Genomic DNA, 25,063 nt, shown 5'->3' on the forward strand with positions numbered 1-25,063 from the left:
ATATATATATCTGAAAAAAAGCTAATTACCTTGTAGTATTTCTACCCAACACAATTCCGAACCATACCTCCTTTGTAGCTGCTATTTATTCCTTACTAGCCATAATGAAAAGATGTGTGGGTGTAGGCCGATATAAAGTTTAAACACCCAGCAATCTGAGAACGAACAAGCTCCCATTTAAGGAGCAGTTATTGCCTGAGGCACTCAACCAATCACATCAACCTCTGCACAAGTCATGTACTAAACAAGCAGAATGTAAATTTCAAAAGGAGGAAACATTTAAGCAACGCAGTGTCCCAGTATAGCTATTCTCAAAAAAAGTCAGATCATAGTCCATTATTACTCAGATTCATGATCAAAACTGCAGACTGGTGCTGCAGGCTACACTAGCATATCCTAGCAATTGGCCACACAGACTGATGAGGAAGATTTCTGCACTCTTAGCCAAGAAATCAGAACTGTGATCGACTGTAACTGCGCCTACTGTGTACGGGAATTGTGAAGTCGGACAGTACCCCAGAACCAAAAGGATGACAGGGAAGCAGCATAGTCCAGTGGTTTAGATAAAATTGGGAGTCACTGGACTCTGGGTTCTATTCCCAATTTTACCACTGTCACACAATAAGATGCTGTATATGTCAATGAAGCCATGCACAGCTCAGCATGAGTCCCATGTAGCGAAAGATTATGCAACCATACAAATCACTGCATAATTGCCTTTGTTTTCAGGCTGCCACATAACTATGCTCCAGAAACTGTTTTCATTTCGTTAAAAATTAAGTGCCTAGCCCTTGTTGCAAATATAATCTTTAAAACATGAATAAAATACAAACTGATTGTGCAGACTGCTGGAAACAATAATTCTGGGGAAAGTATGAACTGCTGTCATTCATCTTATATAGGGAATTAACACTGAATTTTAATACTTTGTGTGTAAACAGTACTATTTCACTGCCGATCATTTTAGTAGAAATATTCAGCTACTGTACTTCATATTTGAATACAATTCTCAATACTGGATCACTTTGTACACTGTAAGCTCTTGGGGCCAGGGGCTCTTTTTTTTTTATGTGTTTTACATTATGTGTACACAACGCTTGGCACAATCGGATTCTCACCCCCAATCAGGGCCTTTAAGCACTATGATAATAGAAAGTATTAAACATTTGTTATAGCAACACCCAAAGGGTTCAGTCAGGATGAGGGCCCCATTGTGCCAGGCATTATTTTCCAGTTAATCATTGGAACAACTGACCAAAGGCTGTGGTAGATTCTCCATCACTGAACATTTTTAAGTGAAAACTGGCAGTTTTTCTAATAGTTTCTCTAGTTCAAACAGGAATTAATCCAGGAAAGTCTTATGGCAAATGCTATACAGGAGGTCAATGGTCTCTTCTAGCCTTATCTATGAAACTATTGTATCTAGAGAGTGTCTCTGATTGGGAGAGTTTATATTAGAACAGGGGTGCCCAACCTAAGGCCCACGGGCCACACGCAGATAACCAGAGCATTTCATAAGATCCATGACCTGCTTCAACACAATATATTAACAGCCAGTTCATTTGTGTTTTGTTGTAATATTTACATCATGTTAGTTTACAAAAGAGTGTAAACAGACAATACTGTACATAGAAGCAACCTATCTAAATACATACAAAACAAGCAGAAAAAATATAAACCGATACAATGACTTAAAGTCTTATTAAAATACGTAGAATCTGTTTGACCCACACAAGGTTGTGCTTGGATTTATGTGGCCCTTCCGGGTAATAAGGTTGGGCACCACTGAACTAGAAGACACGCAAAGGGGTTGGGGACGAGACCTATAACATACAAGCCAGAGAACAAGGTGACTTTGGCCCAATTTTGTTGCTTACATGTTTTTTCGATGGAGGCATTCAAGTTTTGTCATCACCTTGGACAGGGCATAGGGACTGGCTGGAGTGGAGGGAGCTGGTACGAATAATGGAGTAGGAAGAGGAAGGAAGCTCATCACTCACCCAGCCACCGTTAGCAAGCAGTGTTTCATAGGCAACGCAGCAGAAGAGAGTCTGAATGAGGAATTTGAGGGAGGATAAAGTAGTGCCTGTTTTAGATTCCATCATGAAATCTCTCATTCATAAGGGGTAGCATGGAAGAAGCACAAAATTGCTTGAGAGAAGAACTGGCTGGGGCAGGAAAGGCTGGGAATGTTGGCCAAGCAAAGGCAGCTGTCAACCTCACAGGTTAATGACTGTTTAGAGCACGAAAAGTCTAGCTTACCTGGAGGCCCCTGGAGTTTTGCTTTTTTCACTGTGAAGAAAAAAAATACACATTCAGTGATTTTGTCATAGTAACCATTTTATTCTAGGCATTACACAACACAAGATCTGTCAAGCACTCAACACAGGACTGCGCGACAGGGGTTCTGTGTGTTCTGATCCCATTTTTCATTTTATAACAAACCTGTGCCACAGATTTCTCCTGTAAACTGGGGTAATTAGCTCAGAAAGGTAGTTGTGAGGATTAGTTAATGTTTGTACAGTACTTTGAAAGTCATCATTGACTTTACATATACATTATAACTGCACTTAAGTCTCTTGCAAACCAGAAGCTATTAGCATTTGAGTTTTCCATACCATCTAATTTGTATGTTAAAGAAGCAATCCTGTAAAAAATTCTATTCTACGTTCTATTCTCAAACTGTGGGTGAGTACAGAGTAGAGGTGGTTGGGACATTTTTGATCAAATGTATTTTTGTTTCAATATGTTGTATCTAAGCTCAAACATTTCACTCAGACATATTTGATTCCACCAGGAAGGTTTCAGAGGTCCATGACGGACACACTAGTCATTTCCAGAGCGTAAGAAAAATTATTTTAAAAAAAATCTGATCTTTTACACAATTCTGTTTCACAAAAATATTCAAGGAGTTTTGGTTTTGTTCCAGTGAGGAATGAAAACAAATTCCAAGACCTTGAAAATTGTCGCAAAATCTTTTCCGTGCAGAGATGCCAGGTCACATGGTTCTGGCTCTTCCTACATGTTTTCAACCGCTTCTACGGTCATCTAAAGATATTCAGGTTTCAGAGTAGCAGCCATGTTAGTTTGATATTCAGTAGAAGATGCTGGGCACTTATAAATGCAGCTAGGACTAAAGAGGCTAACCAGCCTTGGCTCAGCTCTTCTCCCCCACTTTTGTCCTGGTTTCTTAGATGTTTCCAGCAGTCATCCTGGGCAGGGATTCAGTGAAGAACGAACCCTGATTAAGTCACTTCCCTGTCTTAATAGGATTTACATATGGCAGGAATCCTTTGTTTCCCATTAGATTCCCACCTCCTATTAGTGGAAAAATACTAGTAGTCCAACATGGAGTCCAGTACCAGGTGACATGATCACATGACTGCAGGTTTCAGAGTAGCACCTGTGTTAGCCTGTATTCTCAAAAAGAAAGGAGTACTTGTGGCACCTTAGAGACTAAGCAATTTATTTGAGCATAAGCTTTTGTGAGCTACAGCCGATGAAGTGAGCTGTAGCTCACGAAAGCTTATGCTCAAATAAAACGGTTAGTCTCTAAGGTGTCACAAGTCCTCCTTTTCTTTTTATGACTCTGCAGTGTCAAAACACTCATGAGTCAAAGGTTGTTTGCAGCATCTCAGGAAGGTGGGAGATTAGCATCTTCAAAGTCCTAGTGTTCTCCCTAATTGCCCATCCAGGCTGATGGCATTCTGTCTGGTGGACGTTCCCCAGGTGTAAGCCTACTTGGAATTGTTACATAGTCAATATTCTTAACTTCAGATTCAAAAATGATACATGCATACAAATAGGATAATCATATTCAGTAAATCAACCTTTCCAATGATAGCTTACATGATCCATCTTGCACACAACACATCTTAGTTATGCCATATTCATATCATAACAATATCTCTGAAGAATATGGGGCATAGTGTCACATGAATAAACAGTTTATTTGTTTATATGCGCACACACACAGTTATAAACTTGCTTCTAGCAGGCCTTAAAAAAGGTTTTCAAGAGGATCTTCAATGAAGACTGGGTGGTAATCAAGAAAGCTAGTTTAGGAAAGATGTTCCACAAACAAGGGACAACATGGAAAGAAAGCACCATCATGTCATTAAAAAAAAGATACACTGATATCTTCAAGGAGTAGGTAACATGTCTAATTCACATAGTTTAAGAAGCAAGAATAATTATTATAACGTTACCATATTTACATTGTTTAGTCTGCGGAAAAGAAGAATGAGAGGGGATTGGATAGCTGCTTTCAACTACCTGAAAGGGGGACCAAAGAAGATGGATCTAGACTGTTCTCAATGGTAGCCGATGACAGAACGAGGAGTAATGGTCTCACGTTGCAGTGGGGGAGGTTTAGGTTGGATATTAGGAAACACTATTTCACTAGGAGGGTGGTGAAGCACTGAAATGCGTTACCTGTGGAGGTGGTGGAATCTCCTTCCTTTGAAGTTTTTAAGGTCAGGCTTGACAAAGGCCTGGCTGGGATGATTTAATTGGGGATTGGTCCTGCTTTGAGCATGGGGTTGGACTAGATGACCTCCTGAGGTCCCTTCCAACCCTGATATTCTATGATTCTATATATTTGTGTACATTTCCAAATGCATAGACAGTCTACCCATGTTATTTTTCCAGTGGATAAGGGCCACCTCTCACTGGTTGGGGGTTTACATATGTTGCACTTTGACAAGCTCACAGACTCACTGGCACTATAAAGTATGAACACCTAAAAACTATATCTCCAAGTTCCTGCTAACTTTTCTAGTGCAAATGCCATAGCATTTACAAGAAAACATACCTAATCAGCTGAAAGGTAAGACGCACCTGAGAGTGAAAATGACTTGAGAACTAAAGAAGCAATTACCTTTTCTCCAGAACAGAACACTTGTGCTGGAAGGCCATACTGACTGACCATCAAGCAAAATATTTCTGTGTAGAAACAGTAATAATGAATACTGGCAGTTATGGAACCACCAGAACAGAACTACAAGAAAAGGTCAGTTGCCAGCATCTCATCCTAACACTGAAAAATACTTTACAAGTGTATATATTCCGAGTCGAAAGGATAGGATCTATGTAACGTTCTCTCCATACAACAGGACAGGAATATTTCAACCAGAAGCTAGAACTGTTCTGCTAAAGGCTAGAACTGCTGAGAGGTGTGTGTTTATAATGTGTAATATAAAAAGTGTGAGCTCATGCACACTGTTCCCCAAAGATGGAATCTCAGATGATGCTGTGTAACAACTGGTACAAACAGATATACACCACGCAGGTCTAAGGATTCCAGGTGACTCCCTGGGGTGGCTGATCAACTCCTCTTTGAACCACACAGGTATTGAAGCTTCTTAACAATTTCAAGTCTGGCACAGGGCAGTCTACCCACTTCCCAGCTGACTATGGGGACAAAGTATGAAGACAGGTGCTCTTTAGGATCCTCTGTCAATGCTTCTAGGGTGAGGTGACGTTGAATTGCCTTTAACACTCTGCTCCTCTTTTCTGGATGACAGGAGAAAGGAATGTTAAGGAGAGGGGGGAGATGCAGGTTATTATATAACTCCAAATGTTAGTGGATCTTTCCTCGTGGTCAGGAATAGTAAGATTCCACTGCTGCTGGCAGTGAAGCAGACCACTGCCAACGCAGAGACTCAGAAGTTATTATGACAGTACCCACTGCCACAGTGTGCTAGTAGCTTTCGACAATTACAAAGGTGACCGTCTGTACCACAGAGTGTACAGTCTCGAGTTGCCAACACATTGGGGCCTCAAACAAAAGTGGAGGATCCTTTTGCTCTGTTAGTAAAGGCTCCTCTGCCCTGGTTTACAGAAGGAATTCTATCTGATGCTAGCCTGAGAGGTAGAGGTTTTGTGTACTCTACACCGACTGTGGTGCTCTGTCCTCCACTATTCTGAGCCACTTATTAGAGGTTCATAAGCCCACTTTGGCCTTGGCTAACAGAGCTGAATCTTAGATCAGGCAGAATAGAGCCTCATGTTTTAAACTCCAGAGGCTGTGGGTTCAATCCCTGCTGCTGAAAAGCCTGCCCAGGGACATGGCACTACCAATTTTTATACGCACACAGTGTGTGTGTGTATACACATACATATATATAATTGTATGTAATTAAATAATTATATATAAATTATACAGGAGGCAGAAGCGGCAAAGAATCCTGTGGCACCTTATAGACTAACAAACGTATTGGAGCATAAGCTTTCGTGGGTGAATACCCACTTTGTCGGATGCATGTGAAGGAAGCAGAGTTGTGCTTAATTCCCCACCAAATCCTTAAGGGCTTAGTTGAGGGGTTTTCCCAAAGAGGCATTTTCATCCCAACCCACTGCCTCAGCCCAGAGCCCCCTCCTGCACCCCAAACCCTTCATCCTCAGCCCCACCCCATAGCCCACACCCCCAGCTGGAGCCCTTAATTCTTCTCGCACTCCAACCCCGAGCCAGCCTGCTGAAAATGAACGAGTGAGGCAGGCTGGGGGAAGAGAGTGAGCAATGTGGGGGGGGGGGAAGGAGTGAGAGGGGCGGGGCCTCAGAAGGGGCAGGGCAGGGGCAGGGCAAGGGTGTTCGGTTTTGTGGAAGTAGAAAGTTGGTGACCCTAGTGACAATTCAGGGAATTAAATTCATTTTTTTCATATCATTTATGATTGAACCTGTATTGTAAATTAGAACCCTCATGTTTTATCTGATACTACTTTGTGTCCTGTGTTGAGAGCCAGTTTGAACTGGTCTACGTGTGGCCTGTTTGTGATGCATAACAACCACATTTCTCATCCTATGGAAAACTAACATGGAAAGTTGTGCTGAGTCATGAATGGTTTTCTGAAGGATCTGCTCTAGTTTCAACAGGAATTATTTTGGGAAAGTCCTACGGCCCATGTTCTACAGGAGGTCAGACTAGATGATCACAGCAGTCCCTTCTGGGCTTCGACTCTATGAATCAACCAGATGGCTCCCAAGTACTATTGGCTTGCTAACTACTCTTATCCACTTCACTACCCCAACGAAACAAGGGGGTGGTGCAAGTAAATCCAGTATGACTGGGGCTAAATGACTAAGACTGTGTTCGTAAGCAGGAGTGGTTCTGTGTTCAAGGGCCATACCTCCAACAGGAAGAGAAGAGACAGCTAGTGGAGAGGAAGCAAAGAAGACTTTGCCCTCCCCCAAGGACACTGACCAAGACCCAACAACTCTTAGGAATGGTGAGGACTGAAGGCAAATTGCGTTCAGATATTTTGTTGTTTCATCTTAGATTACGTAACACTTGTGCTGTCTAGGAGTAAACTGAGGCTTGTACATACCACCACTTGTCGGTAAAGTTAAGCTGCTCAGGGGTGTGAATAAGCCTCCCTTTGAGCAATGTAAGTTATACCAACTTAAGCGCCGATGTGAACAGCTCTATGCTGGTGGGAGAGCGTCTAATAGAGGTGGATTTACTGCCAACAGGAGAGCTCTCTCTCTTCGGCATAGCGCTTCTTCACCAGAAGCACTACCCCAGTGCAGCTGTGCTGTTATGATGCTTCTAGTGTAGACTAGCCCAGAATGTTACAGAAGTTCCTTTGGAAAGCCTGTGTTTCTTACTTTGCCTGTCACATTGTCCCCCAAAGAGTTTAATTATAAACAAGAAAGTCCACAAGGGTGAAGCTTCGGGGAAAGTGTGCACAGGCAAACAGGGAAGTTTGGGATTTTCTGCACAGGTTACAGGGCCAAGGGCAGTTGGACCCCTGTCCCACATCCCAAGAAGAGGTGCCAGCCAAGGCTACACCAAGAACATTGGGCCCTGGAAGCAAAAAATGGAAACAATGACCCAACTCTACCAAAACCCAGCAGACTTGAAAGTCTGGGGGATCCAAAGGTTCAATCCAATATAGCAAACTGGTGACCATCCACTAAATGGAGACTCAACCATGACGGTAAATGCATCACCCCAGACAAAGTAAAAATATTAGAAATTAACCCTCCCATCAAAAATCAATGTTTCCCACTTATTTGTAGAAGACACTGGTTACTCAGTCACTTCTAAGCTCTGGGAATGCAGCATTTTGAAACTGTAATTGTTACATCCTACTTCGCTTCAAACAGCAGCTCTCAGCAAATTTGGCAGCCGTGAGAGAGCTCTGTCATTCAGGAGCAAACGTGAAATTGTGCTGAATGGTAATCCTCCTATGCTCAGCGGGGGGTAAAAAATGAAAAACAAATGCTAGCAAACAAGAGATGAAACTGTAGTCTAGAAATAGAGCTTTGAGCTGCCAGGTGAGCGATCTGGGTATGAAAACCACAAAGATATGCTCACCTTCCTGCTGCAGTTACTGCAGAGACCATAGTGAATTTAGTCCTAGGGAGAGGGGGTGCAGAAGTACCTTGGGTCACTCGATGACCTATTAGAGTAAAAATCCTCCAGTCCACCTCCCCTTGAAGGATATGGTCATATCTATTGCAGGACTGACTGAGACAACAGATCAATTGATATCTTGACACAAAGTATATGGGAGTGGGAAGAACTAGTGGCAAGGTCTGGTTGCTGAAAAAACAGCCAATGTCTCCCAAAAAGAACTAGCCAGAGTCTGTCACCACCTTGGTATTATTTGAAAGGACTAAAAGACAAAGTTAACCCCCTATCAACTATCCAGATTTCAAAATGTGAGATTCCAAAGGCTACCCATTTCTGATTTGAAACCACTAGTATGCTGAAGCTTTTACAAGCTTTAGAATATTACTGGACCCCAATGCCTAAAAGTTCTCTTCATTACAAAAAAGTGTGTGGAAAAAATGTTAAAACTGTCCCCATTCTTCTTCTGCTCAAGCTGATAACACAGAGAATAATGTGGTGATAGTATTTCTGAACCACAAAATCGGGAGAATAGTTTTGGACTGTCGCACCAGAAACCAACTGGATCAGAGATCACACTCAAAAGAACAGTCTCCTCTCCATAATCATAGCTTCTAAAAGAAACACATTCTTATTCAGGAAAGTGTTAAATGTGATATGGAATTTCTCAATGAATTTGTGGTTTCAGGCTCACCTTTTGCATTTGCTTTGCTAAATACGGGGATATAGATACAGAGAGAGTGAGCAGATGTCCAAAAGATTACATTCCAACTAAATCCAGCACATGATTTACAGAGCTGGTCATTCACCACACTGCACAACAAAATCCACATCCATTCCATGAAAAAGAACAAAATATCTGAAACCAGGTTTGGGTACTGGGGGAGAAACAGCGAGAAGCTACAGTTTAATTGGTGGTCTCCAACTAAATTTAACAAAAAGCTTGCAAAAATGTTTTGCCAGCATCAGCTCTTTCATATAAACCTTTAGTCCTGAATTATTTCCCTCCTCCCCCGAAAAAATTAAAACAATGCTATTATATTGGGTTCTCTCAGGAAGCTCTGGCCATGTCCCCGACTGTACACAAAAGCGGTAGGATTGCAGTAGTTCAGACTTGCATTTAACTCAGTTTGTAAGTTTGTCACACACAGAAGCATCAGATTTCCCTGCTCCATTATATAGCGTTGTATGAGCGCATGGTGCTTTACTTGCAAAAATAAAAGACAACTCCCCTGCTTATACTCCAAAATTAGACCCAATCACCAAATACTCTGCCTGCATACAGGAAGTGGCACAGGTAGGACAGTATTGAAACAGAAAGAAGAATCCCCATTGAGAATATTCTCCGTAATTTTTCAAGTTTCCTTTTGTCAGAGGTCCAGGAATGTTGCCTGCCTCCTGACTCCGTAGTTCTAAACCATTCCTAACTACTGTACCTCCTTCATGAGTCTGATTTGTCTTGTGTACCCCCAAGTTTCACCTCATTTAAAAACTACTTGCTTACAAAATCAAACATACAAACGTGTCACAGCACACTTACTGAAAAATTGCTTATGTTCTCATTTTTACCATATAATTATAAAATAAAGCAATTGGAATATGAATTTTGTACTTACATTTTAGTGTATAGCATTAGAACAATATAAAGTCATTGTCTGTATGAAATTTTAGTTTGTACTGACTTTGCTAGTGCTTTTTATATACCCTGTTGTAAAACTAGGCAAATATCTAAATGAATTGAGGTACTCCCTGGAAGACCTCTGGATACCCCCAGGCATACACATATCCCTGGGTTGAGAACCACTGCCCTGACCCACCAATACATGCCCCATCCTTACAAGTTTATTGTACTTTTCTATCTTTAAAATAATCCCTACTCTTTCAGATCCCTCACCAGTTTCTAGGGACTGTGCCAATTATTTGTATATAACAAATGTTTCTTCCAAAATACAATATAAAAAAGAAAACTGAGATCTGAGAAGCATCCAGCTTAAAATTAGAACAGACTCGCCAAGATTATAAAAAGGTTAAGATTCAATCAACTAGTCTAGACTAAAGAACCCAAATCCTAAAGACTGCAAATTCTGGCACTGACCTTCTATTACTAAGATTCTGTGACCCCAAAAAAAAAAAAATCTCACTTAGACAGACCTCTGCAAAATGTTTAAATTCACAAAAAGGAACAGCCCAGGAGCTGGTCAGAGTCTGCATTCAACCCCATCCTTTGTAAAAGCAGGGGCAGCTGTAAACTGCTCCAGTCACAGAGAAAGTGGAATTTCAGCTGAATGTACATTTCAACTCTTCAGCTTCCTGCATCAGACTTGACTACGTACCTACTATTCAATTTAATGACATGTGGCTCATTCAATATTTATCAATTAAACTGACGTAAGTCAAGCTCTAAAAAGTTGAACACAAATGGAAAAAGTAACAAAGATTTGCTGGCATTTTTTGTGCCTTAGATGTAGCAGTGCTGTATTACGACCATCCAAAAAAGAAAGAGCAAGTCAGTGCCACCTTTTTCCTCACAGCCTGTCTGGAAGGGGCAGCATCTTTTACTTTTCACATCCATCCGCAACAGAATTATTTGTCTATTTCCTCCTTTTAAGTGTCAGTTATTTCTCACCAATATTTTGTTACCATGAGAAAACATTTACTTTGGGATCAGACTAGATTTCTTCAACCTTTCCCAAATAAACCAAGAAAGACTCAAATAGCTTCAAGCTTCATTAATTACAGCAAATCTCAAACTGAGCCAAGCTAGGCTTCCCCTCCCCACTGAAAGCCCAGGCTCCAACCTTAACTCACCTTTTGCTACCAGATCTGCTGGATTTTCAGGCAGCAGGCCTGCCCACTCGATTCTTTGGGAGTTTTCCAGTCGTCTCATTCCTCACCTCAGGTGCACCTTTAAGGGTCCAGGAAGAACAGGAACCTACCCAACTGCTCCACTCATTCTATAGCAACAAGGCTGATACATCATTTCTCCATACCTGCCACGTGTCATGCCCTGATGTGATGCTTATACATTTTGCAGCCCTGACATGCCTACACACATTTCAGATGGTGTCATTCACAAGAGACTCCAATACAGTTAATACCCTGTAACCTAACAGAAAGTGTCCTGGATGTGGGTGACAGGAATTCTATACCCTACCTCTTTCACAGACCCCTTAATATTTCTGTATTTCACAACCTTTATTACTGAGCAAAGCCTTATGCTTAGTGCAGGGCCAGCTCCAGGCACCAGCTTTCCAATCAGGTGCTTGGGGCAGCATTTAGAATGGAGCAGCAGTGTGCCCCCAAGGTGGCAATTCGGCGGCAACGCCACCACGCTTCCCAACGCAGCGGCTTCCGGTGGCAGTGGCAATTTGGCAGCGACTGCTTGGGGCGGCAAAATTGGTAGAGCTGTTTCTGGCTCAGTGTGACAAATATGGCCGTTTCCTACATATCTTTGGGAGACATTATTGAATTAAGTTTAAATGTAACTAAAGGGTAGGCATAAATAGTCAGTTTTCACAGTGGAGAGGTAAATAGCAGGGTTTCCCAAAGATCTATACTAGGACCAATGCTGTTCAAAATATTCATCAATGATCTGGAAAAGGATGTGAACCAGGAGTACTCCATTTTTTGTCAAAGTCCAAATTTCTTGGTCAATGTATAGTCAAGGTCCAGACTTCAGGATAAATAATAAAAACAATAATGATAATTAGTCAATAAAAAGATTTCTGGGTCCATTCAAAAGCATCTGGCAGTCCAGATTTGGCCCGCGGTCCACCTATTGACTACCCCTGGTGTAAAACAGTATGATACAAATCTGACTGCAAAAAGTTACAAAGGGATCTCACAAAACTGGGTGATTGGGCAACAAAATGGGAGATGAAGTTTAATGTTGATAAATGCAAAGTAATGCACATTGGAAAGCATAGTCCCAACTATATTATATATATATATATATATATATAATGGTGGGGTCTAAATGAGCTGTTACCACTCAAGGAAGATCTTGGAATCATTGTGGATAGTTCTCTGAAAACATCCACTCAATGTGCAGTGGCAGCCAAAAAAGGGAACAGAACGCTGGGAATAATTAAGAAAGGGATAGATAATAGGACAGAAAATATCATGTTGCCTCTATATAAATCCATGGTATGCCCACATCTTGAATACTGTGTGCAGATGTGGTCGCCCCATCTGTAAAAAGATCTATCCATCTATTGGAATTGGAAAAGGTTCAGAAAAGGGAAACAAAAATTATTAGGGGTATGGCATGGCTTCCATATGAGGAGAGATTAATCAGACTGGGACTTTTCAGCTTGGAAAAGAAACGGCTAAGGGGAGATATGATTGAAGTCTATAAAATCATGACTGGTGTAGAGAAAATAGATAAGGAAGTGTTATTTCCTTTTGACACGGTCTCCCACAGTATTCTTGTCAGCAAGTTAAGGAAGTATGGGCTGGATGAATGCACTACAAGGTGGGTAGAAAGCTGGCTAGATTGTCGGGCTCAACGGGTAGTGATCAATGGCTCCATATCTAGTTGGCAGCCGGTATCAAGTGGAGTACCCCAAGGGTCGGTCCTGGGGCTGGTTTTGTTCAATATCTTCATAAATGATCTGGAGGATGGTGTGGATTGCACCCTCAGCAAATTTGCGGATGATACTAAACTGGGAGGAGTGGTAGATACGCTGGAGGGGAGGGATAGGATACAGAAAGACCTAGACAAATTGGAGGATTGGGCCAAAAGAAATCTGATGAGGTTCAATAAGGATAAGTGCAGGGTCCTGCACTTAGGACGGAAGAACCCAATGCACAGCTACAGACTAGGGACCGAATGGCTAGGCAGCAGTTCTGCGGAAAAGGACCTAGGGGTGACAGTGGACGAGAAGCTGGATATGAGTCAGCAGTGTGCCCTTGTTGCCAAGAAGGCCAATGGCATTTTGGGATGTATAAGTAGGGGCATAGCGAGCAGATCGAGGGACGTGATCGTTCCCCTCTATTCGACAATGGTGAGGCCTCATCTGGAGTACTGTGTCCAGTTTTGGGCCCCACACTTCAAGAAGGATGTGGATAAATTGGAGAGAGTCCAGCGAAGGGCAACAAAAATGATTAGGGGACTGGAACACATGAGTTATGAGGAGAGGCTGAGGGAGCTGGGATTGTTTAGCCTGCAGAAGAGAAGAATGAGGGGGGATTTGATAGCTGCTTTCAACTACCTGAAAGGGGGTTCCAAAGAGGATGGCTCTAGACTGTTCTCAATGGTAGCAGATGACAGAACGAGGAGTAATGGTCTCAAGTTGCAGTGGGGGAGGTTTAGATTGGATATTAGGAAAAACTTTTTCACTAAGAGGGTGGTGAAACACTGGAATGCGTTACCTAGGGAGGTGGTAGAATCTCCTTCCTTAGAGGTTTTTAAGGTCAGGCTTGACAAAGCCCTGGCTGGGATGATTTAACTGGGAATTGGTCCTGCTTTGAGCAGGGGGTTGGACTAGATGACCTTCTGGGGTCCCTTCCAACCCTGATATTCTATGATTCTATTTACTATTTCTCATAACACAAGAACTAGGGGTCACCAAATGAAATTAATAGGCAGCAGGTTTAAAACAAACAAAAGGAAGTATTTCTTCACACAACGCACAGTCAACCTGTGGAACTCTTTGGCAGAGGATGTTGTGAACGCCAAGACTATAACAGGGTTCAAAAAAGAACTAGATAAATTCATGGAGGATAGGTCCATCGATGGCTATTAGTCAGGATGGGCAGGAATGGTGTCCCTAGCCTCTGTTTGCCGGAAGCTGGGAATGGGCGACAGAGGATGGATCACTTGATTACCTGTTCTGTTCATTCCCACTGGGGCACCTGGCACTGGCCACTACTGGAAGACAGGATACTGGGCTAGATAGACCTTTGGTCTGACCCAGTATGGCCATTCTTACGTAGTTATAAGCAGAGCCCCTTGAAATTTCTTTTTATATACAATTAATATTTTAAAGGAAATTTGTTATTTTGTTTTATGCCCCCTGGAAGGAATCTGGGAGACCCTGGAGCACCTGGAGAGCAAGCCCACCCCAGTTTGGAGAGCAGGGCTTCGGAGCAGCTGGGGATTAGAGAGTGAGCCAGTCCTGTTCTCACCAAACTGTGCAGGCTCCTGTTAGTGCTGGGCTTGGCTCTGTTCCTGGCACATGGGCTTGCAGGGCTCGTCAGGTTTGGCCCAGCTGACCTGCTGTCATGAGGCAGGGGCAGCCGTGTCACACACAAGTGGCGCTGTGACCCTGTGCACCAGGTCGCAACACCACTTGCTGGAGTTTGCCTCCTGCCCCTTTAATGACAGAGGGATGGGTAAGCCAAACCTGGGTGGCGTTTTGTTATACAATTTTTTAATTTCATTTTGTTTCACATTCGTGAAAAACACGGGGCTCTAGTTATGAGTTATGGCTCTGGCTGCACTGAAGTTGGGGGAATTTAACATGATGTGGTCTCATCTTATTTCTTCGGCTACCTGATGCTACAATAATTAAAATTAAATCAAACTCCAAAACAAAGATTCTTCTTCTAGTACTGCCATTTGAGTTGCTGTCCTCATAGAATCATAGAATATCAGGGTTGGAAGGGACCTCAAGAGGTCATTTAGTGCAACCCCCTGCTCAAAGCAGGACCGACCCCCAACTAAATCATCCCAGCCAGGGCTTTGTCAAGCCAGGCCTTAAAAACCTCTAAGGATGGAGATTCCGCCACCTCCCTAGGGAAACCATTCCACTGCTTCACCACCCTCCTAGTGAAAAAGTTTTTCCTACTATCCAAACTAGACCTCCCCCATTGCAACTTGAGACCATTGCTCCTCGTTCTGTCATCTGTTACCATTGAGAACAGGCTAGATCCATCCTCTTTGCAACTCCCTTTCAGGTAGTTGAAAGCAGCTATCAAATCCCACCTCATTCTTCTCTTCCGCAGACTAAACAATCCCAGTTCCCTCAGCCTCTCCTCATAACTCATGTGTTCGAGTCCCCTAATCATTTTTCTTGCCCTCAGCTGGACTCTCTCCAATTTTTCCACATCCTTCTTGTAGTGTGGGGCCCAAAACTGGACACAGTACTCCAGATGAGGCCTCACCAATGTCGAATAGAGGGGAACGATCACGTCCCTCGATCTGCTGGCAATGCCCCTACTTGTACATCCCAAAATGCCATTGGCCTTCTTGGCAACAAGGGCCCACTGTTGACTCATATCCAGCTTCTCGTCCACTGTAACCCCTAGGTCCTTTTCTGCAGAATGGCTGCCGAGCCATTCGGTCCCTAGTCTGTAGCTGTGCATGGGATTCTTCCATCCTAAGTGCAGGACTCTGCACTTGTCCTTGTTGAACCTCATCAGATTTCTTTTGGCCCAATCCTCCAATTTGACTAGGTTCCTCTGTATCCAATCCCTACCCTCTCAGAATGAGAGCAAAGCCTTTAACAGACTTGAAAAATAACCTTTCAAAATTTCCCCTATACTCCGATTTATATAAGAAAAAAATTCATAGGTGCCTGACCTTTATGTTTAAAGAGCAGACACATCAACGTAATACAAGGATCAACAGACACTCTGATTGAGGTCAGACAGTAACCTACTACAAACCCTTAGGTATTTCTTAGTGAAAGTCTGCAAACAGAAAGCTATCAAATATACACCAGTACTGTGCCAGTTACATAAGAAGGTCCATACTGGGTCAGACCAAAAGTCCATCCAGCCCAGTATCCTGTCTACCGACAGTGGCCAATGCCAGGTGCCCCAGAGGGAGTGAACAGAACAGGTAATGATCAAGTGATCTCTCTCCTGCCATCCATTTCCACCCTCTGACAAACAGAGACTAGGGACACCATTCCTTACCCATCCTGGCTAATTGCCATTAATGGGCTTAACCTCCATGAATTTATCCAGTTCTCTTTTAAACCCTGTTATAGTCCTAGCCTTCACAACCTCCTCAGGCAAGGAGTTCCACAGGTTGACTGTGCGCTGTGTGAAGAACTTCCTTTTATTTGTTCTAAACCTGCTGCCCACTAATTTCATTTGGTGGCCCCTAGTTCTTATATTATACATAGTGCTGGAATGTTTTACAATATTTTTAAACAAATTCTGCATGTAGAAATCCAGATTTCTAGACTCAAAACAATTTCAGCCTCTCTGAAGACCAGTGGCTTAGACAGATTTAAAAAAAAAATTCTGAACTCCAAGATATGAAATTGTTTCCTTCTTAGTTAAAGGCTGTTCCCTTCTTTCTGTCTTGTATGCCTTCCTGTGGGTTTGTATGGCATGGCACCTAGCAAAATGGATCCTCGTTGGGAATTTCTGGAGTCACTAAAATACGAATAAATTCTGGATTGTGTCTGATGGATATACACAAGGAGGGGAAAGGACTACCTCTTGTCTGTATCAAATTCCTTATCTAAAATTTCATTATGACTAAAGCTAAGATTTTGTCACGGATATTTTTTAGTAAAAGTCACAGACCGGTTATGGGCAATAAAGAAAAAGTCACAGAAGCCCGTGACCTGTCCCTGACTTTTTCCTAAAAATATCCATGAGAAAATGGGAAGGGGCTGGGCAGATGCTGGGTAGCTGGGAGCTCCAGGCCACCCCACACACCACCACCGCCTGTGGCTGGAAGCAGCCAGGGCTGAAGTCATGGAGGTCTTTGGAAGCCATGAGCTCCGTGACCTCTGTGACTAAATCGTAGTCTTAATTATGACACCTGGATTGTTTTCTCTTGTGTTGGTCTAAATCTTTAAGGTCAAAAAAGTCAATGTACTAACTTTATATTTAAAGTCCTGTGAGGCCTAGTCTACACTAGAAAATTGAATTGAATTGGCTTAACTACATTGCTCAGGGGCGTGAAAAATCCACACCCTGAGTGGTGTAGGAGTGGTAGGAGAACTCCTCCTGTCAGTAGGTCATATCTGCACTGAAGCACTATAGCAGAATAGCTATGGTGCTGTAAAATTTCTAGTCTAGACAAGCCCTTAGACTTTCACCCTGCGTTTACTGTAGTTACCACAGTACTAGGCGGATAGTGATCTTAACTGAGCTGCTCAATATTTTACTAAGCTTGGTACTGTCAATCCCCCTTCAAGAATGGGTCTACACAGAATTCTCTTATTTAATCTTGGGATTTTATTGTCCTACCCATTAAATAGTTTAACAACCAGTGGGGCCACTGGACAATCGAGATGCTAAAGGATGCTCGAGACTTACAGCTCTCTTGATTCTTTGCAGGTTAAGTAAGGTGGAGTTAGTAGGCGAGATACGTGAAAGCTGTTTTACAGTTATGGATACTTGTGCGGAAGTGAGAGTTTAGTAGGTTGTTACTAAATGTTTTTTCAGTTTTTGTATGTTAATGACAAAAGTAAAAAAAGTTCAAGGAATACAAACATCTTCTACAATACTATCAAATATAAAACACACACCGTCTCTATACCAGGGAATACACATAACATGCAAAGCCAACTTAGCCTATATCTAAGAAACAAAAAAATTCTGCTAACAAAACCCTTCTCATCCAAGAATCATCCCCTACAACTGGAGGAGAGCAGCAGGCTTTAATCATGCCCTTACAGTTAGACTTTGGCTTTGCTGGACCTACAGGAGAGGTGGAAAACAAACTCCAGAGAAATGGCCTTACATTAAGATCACCCTGCCACCAGCTCCCACACATTTAAATCTAGCACCTGTTAGTGCAGGGTCAACTGAGGTACATGCTGACAGAAAGTCCTGGGTATCCAGGATCTAAGACCATTAATAGAAATCAATACCTTGAATTATGCCCAGAAACAAATGGAAGGCCAGTTAAGACCATGGAGAAGTGATATAAAATGTTGCCTATTGTTAATACTGCCTAATATCTAAGCAAGCAAATTCTGTCCCAGCTATAAATTCTAAGTCATCTTAAAGAGAAGCCCCAATTAGGACATTACAACACTTCAATCAATACATCATGAAGATAAATTTTACTCTGGGGAGGTCACAATCTGAGTGAAAAGCATACAGATGAAAAACAAAACAAAAATGGCATCTGAACCCATCAGATGGTGTCACTGTCTAAGGCAAAGCCCTCTGTGAAATTATAATGAACCCTTAGTGTGAAAAGAGAGACTATGCCACTTGTATATTATAATATTATCTATTACTTGTATTACCATCATGCCTAGGAGCCCTAGTCATGGAACAGAACCCTATTTTGCAAGACGCTGTACAAACAAACAAGATGGTCCCTCTCCCTAGATTGACAACAGATGGATACATACAAGGAAGCAAAGTACGTTATTGGTCAGCAAGCTAAGCAGCTGTTTCAGCACATCAGCAGCATAACTGTTGACAAGTATTCTGTAGACATTGTGGCAAAAAGAGTTTTAAGAAGGGTTTTGAAGGAGAAGTTAGTTTAGCTTACACACACCCCAGGGAGGTACCTGTACAATACATATACCCCAAGGAAGGTATCTGTGCCAAAAGGGATATATCTAGTACATACAACTCACAACATCAAGTTCAGATCCAAGAACTTGTTCCAAATCATGAAAAATAGTTTGAATTATAAGGATATGGAAGGACCTTCAACTCCTAATGATCTAATCTAACGGGAGGCTCAAATCTAGAAACAGACAGACAATTTAAGGAATAAGGGGAAGTGACTTCTAGCTTTTCATAGGCACACAGGACTGCCAGTCCAGACGAGATCGGGGATCAATCTAGTCTAGTATTCTGTCAGATTGCCCAATCGACCAGATGCTTCATAAGATGTAGTGAACCAGCAGATGCTTATTTACTTCCTAACCCCCACCCCCCCCATTACTTTGAGGTTGGCTTATTCTCTGAAACAGGACTATTTACATGATTTATCTTATCTAATGTAACTTTGGCTATTCTCTTTATCTATAGATATCTAATCCATTTTAACCCTAATACATGTATGGCCTCAGTGATATCTTGTGGCAATAAACTCAACAGATGAACTATAAGTCATGTCATAAACATTTCCTTTATCAGTATTAAAGTGTTGCACTTAAATTTCACTGAGTCTGTGCTTGTATTACTAGGGTAAACAGGAACACAGTTTACCTTCCCTATACAAGGAGAACTTGTGGCACCCTAGAGACTAACCAATTTATCTGAGTATAAGCTTTCGTGAGCTACAGCTCACTTCATCGGATGCATCCGATGAAGTGAGCTATAGCTCACGAAAGCTTATACTCAAATTGGTTAGTCTCTAGGGTGCCACAAGTTCTCCTTTTCTTTTTACGAATACAGACTAACACGGCTGTTACTCTGAAACCACAATTCATTATTTTATATACCTCTATCATATCCCCTCTCATTCATCTTGTTTCTTTACATGAATGTCTCTTTATTCTGCCTATCGGCCTTTTGGCTAAGATCAAGTGTGGCCTTTGGCTAAGATCAAGTGCAAGTAGTCTCTTGGCCTATCCAAGGCCGTGATCAAGTGTCTTGATGTTTTTAGTCTTTTGGCCTCAAGATGAAAATATTGTCTGTGTCTCTGAGACCTTGAGGTGAAAAAATTACCTAAGTTATATCTGTTCTTATCACTTTAATATCTGATCAGCATTCACCTTTGAACACCCTTTATTTCTACAATATCCTTGTGAAGATAGAATGGCACATTTCAGGTGAGAACATTCAGTAAGTTTATATAAAAGCATAAGGTCGTCAGTGTTTTTATCCCCTTCCTTATATATTACCAATATTTTATTTAGTTTTTTGACTGCCATCACACACAAAACATAGGAAACATAGCCAGGTATCACTCTGGAAAGTTCTATGAAAACTGGAGCAATTATAATTTATTTAGATCCCAGTAATTAATATGAGTAGTTGAAGTTATTTCTTCCGAGGTGCATTACTTTACATATGTCAACACAGAATTTTATCTGCCATTTGTGTTGCCCAGTCACCACGCTTGATTAGATCCCTCTGAAGTTCTTCACATTCTTTACTAGCCTAAATAATTTTGTGCCATCTGCATAGGTTACCACCTCTTTTCTCACCCATTTTCCTGAACTTGGTAAGTATATTCCATACCACTGGTCCTGGTATAGAACCTTGTGATGCCATACTTAAATTCCCCCAACCCATGACAAAAAATTGATCATTTCTTCCTATTTTCCGCCTCTTAACGAATTTCTAATTCATAGCAGTATTTTACCTTTCACCAATAACGGTTTAGTTTTCTTAATGTTATGACGGAACTTTGTCTAAACACCTTTTAAAAATCCAGATTAAATAAAGAGAACCAGATGCCATAACCTGTGTCCTGACGAGCCATCTAAATAGTCTTTTTTAAATATAATTTCATTGTTAATTGATTACTGTATCTTATTAGTATGTTTTCTTAATGTAAATGAGATTATTAGATCCCTTTAAATAGACCAGAATTTAAATCTCAGGTGGGAAACCTTTTGTAGTCTCCAACACAAGAAATCAAGATTTTATCCTTGAAGCACAGTTGGAAAAAGGGACAGTTTGGAAAATAGTGGTGGCGAGTTTTTGAGACTCGGTTCTCACTACAGAGGCTTTAAATAGAGGCCCTGCTTCTACAAAAATATTTTGCAGTGAAAAAAATATGGATACTTCTGATTACCTGCCTAGTTAAAAGTGATAAGAAAACAAATCTATTTTCTGGAATGGTTTGTTCAGAAGTCAATTAGAATCACAAAATATAGAAGTGTTCAGAAAGCCTACACTGATTAAATCAATTCAGACAGTTGGAGACACATCTGGGACTGTGTTTATGGGTTAATCCACTCCTAGATTTGATTTAACTCACCAATTCAGTGATACACTGTTTTTCTTGATGAAAAAAGTTTGATATGGCACTCTGATTTCCCCCACGACTAGCTAGAGATCTCCACTACATGACATATTGCTTAAAGTGATTCAAAATACTTATAATAGAGAGTAACATTCCACAGGTGAGGCAATTTCAGGAGTTAGATTATTAAGCATCTTCCTGTGGAATTATTGCAGATTTTCTACAGACGCTGGGGTTTTTTTTAATTGAAGTTTTTAGCAATCTTGTTTAAAAATGCAAGCAGTATTAATGCTGTCTGAATCTTCAGACAACAAAAACAGCAGGAAGATAGATTTATGCATCCCCCAGCAACCATGCTGAAAAATTAGTTTTCAAAATTAATTACGGCCATTTAAATGCCAACACTAATTTTTTACTTCTGTTCCCCCTACGAGGTCTAAGCAAATGATCTTATCTACTATGAGTGGATAGTCATGTGCATGCAGCGACTCCATTCATTTGAAAAGACAGTCTACAGGAATAAGACTATGAAGTAATGGAAGTTAAATGTCTTTTCAAGTATTTGACCAGCTAAGGGTTTTCCTACTGTCCTTCAAAATTAGTACTGGGACTTTTGTTCCCACTGGATAACCTTGTGCTCATGCGCGCGCACACACTCCCCCACTGGGAGTGTACTTGTACATAAGAGATTATGTTTTACCTTTGTCTAATAGTTTATTCAAAAATATTTATAGTTTTTGAAGACAAGTTTCCATAGTTTCAAAAAAGCAAACAGAATGTTGGGCATCATTAAGAAAGGGATAGATAAGACGACAAAATATATTGCCTGTATATAAATCCATGGTATACCCACAACTTGAATACTGCTTACAGTTCTGGTTGCACCATTTCAAAAAAGATCTGTTGGAATTGGAAAAGGTTCAGAAAAGGGCAACAAAAATGATTAGCGGTACGGAACGGCTTCCGTATGAGGAGAGATTAATCAAACTGGGACTTTTCAGCTTGGAAAAGAGATGACTAAGGGGGGATATGATTGATGTCTGTAAAATCATGACTGGTGTGGAGAAAGCAAATAAGGAAGTGTTATACAATCCTTCTCATAACACAAGAGCTAGGGGTCACCAAATGAAATGAATAGACAGCAGGTTTAATACAAACAAAAGGAAGTATTTCTTCACACAATGCATGGTTAACCTGTGGAACTTTTTGCCAGAGGGTGATGTGAAGGCCAAGACTATAACAGGGTTCAAAAAAGAACTAAGTAAGTTCATGGAAGATAGGTCCATCAATAGCTATTAGCCAGGATGGGTAGGGAAGGTGTCCCTAGCCTCTGTTTGCCAGAAGCTGGGAATGAGCAACAGGGAATGGATCACTTGATGATTACCTGTTCATTCCCTCTGGAGCACCTGGCCTTGGCCACTGTTGGAAGACAGGATACTGGGCTAGATGGACCTTTGGTCTGACCCAGTATGGCTGTTCTTATGTTATGTTCTATGCATTATGTTCACATGGTTCATTTTTTCAATTTTGATAAATTCAGGTTAAATCCATTACTGATGCACTAAGTGATGGAAATGTCTATCATATGCCAAGCTAAAAATCTGCAAATCATAGTTTAAAATCCACTTTTAGAAAGGACATCCCTCCTTTTAATAGGAGACAAAGTGATTTTTCATGACATTTCTGTGCAGTTTTACTTTTGAGTAAAATCTATACAGAAGACTACATTAAGGAACCTTAAGGCTGAAAAGCCAGGAAATGGCAAAGCTAAGATTGCTGACACAACTGTATTTCTGTCTGTGATACAGTCTTTATGTCATCATGTATTATTTGTCCCCATAGGATTCCTGCCTCATTCATTACAATTTGAATGGTGCAGAATGAATGAGGCACTATTCAGTATCTATTTTATGTCTTCACTGTTCAATGAGCACACTCCTGCACATCATTCATTCTGCCCATGAGTAGGATAGACAATGATTTTTTTTAAATCAAAATTGGATTTTTAATATTAAATATACTTTTCTGTTTTAAAATAAATCTATTAAAACAAAATTTGAAATTATGACAACCTATATTAAGGCTTAAACTCCAGCTAGAGAGGACTGCTGTCATGCCGCTGAGGGAGGAGGCGGCAGCAGCAGCAGCTCCGGTACAGGGAGGACACTGGCTGCTGGTTACTTCTGGCAGCAGGTAGTGCGCCACCCCTACTCCCAACCCACCCCCCACGGTGATGGAGAACCATTATGCTGTCCTGGCAACGAGTGATGAGGATTCACCCCCAAAGGTTGAAGAGGTGAAGCCATGTACCCCCAAGGCTGGGAGGATCATGGCCGCCACCCCCAAGAGGAAATGTAGGGTAGTGGTGGTTGGAGACTCTTCTGAAGGGGACGGAGACACCCAACTGTCGCCCAGACATGGCATCCCGGGAGGCATGCTGCCTACCATGGGCCCGTATCGGAGATGTTACGGAGGATCTGTCGAGGATCATCCGGCCCTCTGACTACTACCCCATGCTATTCATCCATGTGGACACTAATGATAGTGCAAGGTATGACCCTCAGCAGATCAGAAGTGACTACAGGGCTCTGGGAGTAAGGGTGAGGGAGCTGGGAGTGCAGGTAGGGTTCTCTTCAATCCTTCCCATCAAGGATAGGGGCCTGGGCAGAGACAGATGCATCCTGGAGGTGAATGTCTGGCTGTGAGGATGGCTTCGGCTTCCTTGACCACGAGATGCTGTTCCAGGAAGGAGGACTGCTAAAAAATGGGTCCACCTATCAAAGAAGGGGAAGAACATATTTGGCTACAGACTGGCTAACCTAGTGAGGAGGGTTTTAAACTAGGTTCAACGGGGGCAGGTGACCAAAGCCCACAAGTAAGTCAAAAACATGGAGACCTGGGAGAAGGGTCAGAATCTGGGGGGGAGCATGGGCTGTTAGAGCAGAACTAAGGGAGAGACCAGACAGAACTAGTGGGGGGGAAATCAAATCAGTATCTTAGATGTCTGTATACTAACACGAGTATGGGGAACAAGCCGGAAGAATTCAAAATGCTAGTAAATAAACACAACTATGACCTAGTTGGCATCACGGAGACATGGTGGGAGAATACACATGACTGAAATATTGGTATAGAAGGATACAGCTTGCTCAGGAAGGACAGGCAGGGGAAAAAAGGGAGGAGGTATTGGCTTATATATTTAAAATGTATGCACTTGGACTGAGGTTGAGATAGAAATAAGATACAGACTTGTTGAAAGTCTCTGGGTAAGGATAAAACGGGTAAAAAACAAGGGTGATGTCATGGTAGGGGTCTACTACAGACCACCAAACCAGGAAAAAGAGGTGGATGAGGAGTTTTTTTAAAACTTACAAAATCATCCAAAGCACAGGACTTGGTAGTGATGGGAGACTTCAACTACCCAGACATCTGTTGGGAAAATAATACAGCAGGGCACACATTATCCAAGAAGTTCTTGAAGTGTAGTGGAGACAATTTTTTATTTCAGAAGGTGGAGAAAGCTACTAGGGGGGAGGCTGTTCTAGATTTGATTTTGACAAATAGGGAGGAACTGGTTGAGAATTTGAAAGGCAACTTGGGTGAAAGTGATCATGAAATGGTAGAGTTCACGATTCTAAGGAATGGTAGGAGGGAGAACATCACAATAAAGACAATAGATTTCAAGAAAGCAGACTTTAGCAAACTCAGGGAGTTTGTAGGTAAAAATCTCAGGGGAAGCAAGTCTAAGAGGAAAAACAGACAGTTGGCAGTTTTTCAAAGAGAGACATTATTAAGGGCACAAGAGCAAGCTATCGCACTGCGTACGGAAGACGGGAAGTCTGGCAAGAGACCACCCTGGCTTAACCAGGAGATCTTGAATGATCTAAAATTCAAAAAAAGAGTCCTACAAAAAGTG

General features: G+C 41.7%; 1 protein-coding gene across 8 annotated transcripts in view; it reads right to left on the bottom strand.

Annotated features, from left to right (window-relative positions):
* UNC13B (unc-13 homolog B) overlaps window positions 1–25,063 on the bottom strand; it is a 381,168-nt gene that overhangs the window by 313,948 nt on the left and 42,157 nt on the right. For all 8 annotated transcript variants that reach the window (XM_073343305.1, XM_073343304.1, XM_073343298.1 and 5 more), the window contains exon 2: window positions 2,263–2,292. In XM_073343305.1, the coding sequence (XP_073199406.1) occupies window positions 2,263–2,292 (30 nt within the window). The remainder of the gene's footprint in view (window positions 1–2,262; window positions 2,293–25,063) is intronic.

This window comes from Lepidochelys kempii, chromosome 5 (assembly GCF_965140265.1).
Source record: "Lepidochelys kempii isolate rLepKem1 chromosome 5, rLepKem1.hap2, whole genome shotgun sequence".
Classification (NCBI taxonomy): domain Eukaryota; kingdom Metazoa; phylum Chordata; order Testudines; family Cheloniidae; genus Lepidochelys; species Lepidochelys kempii.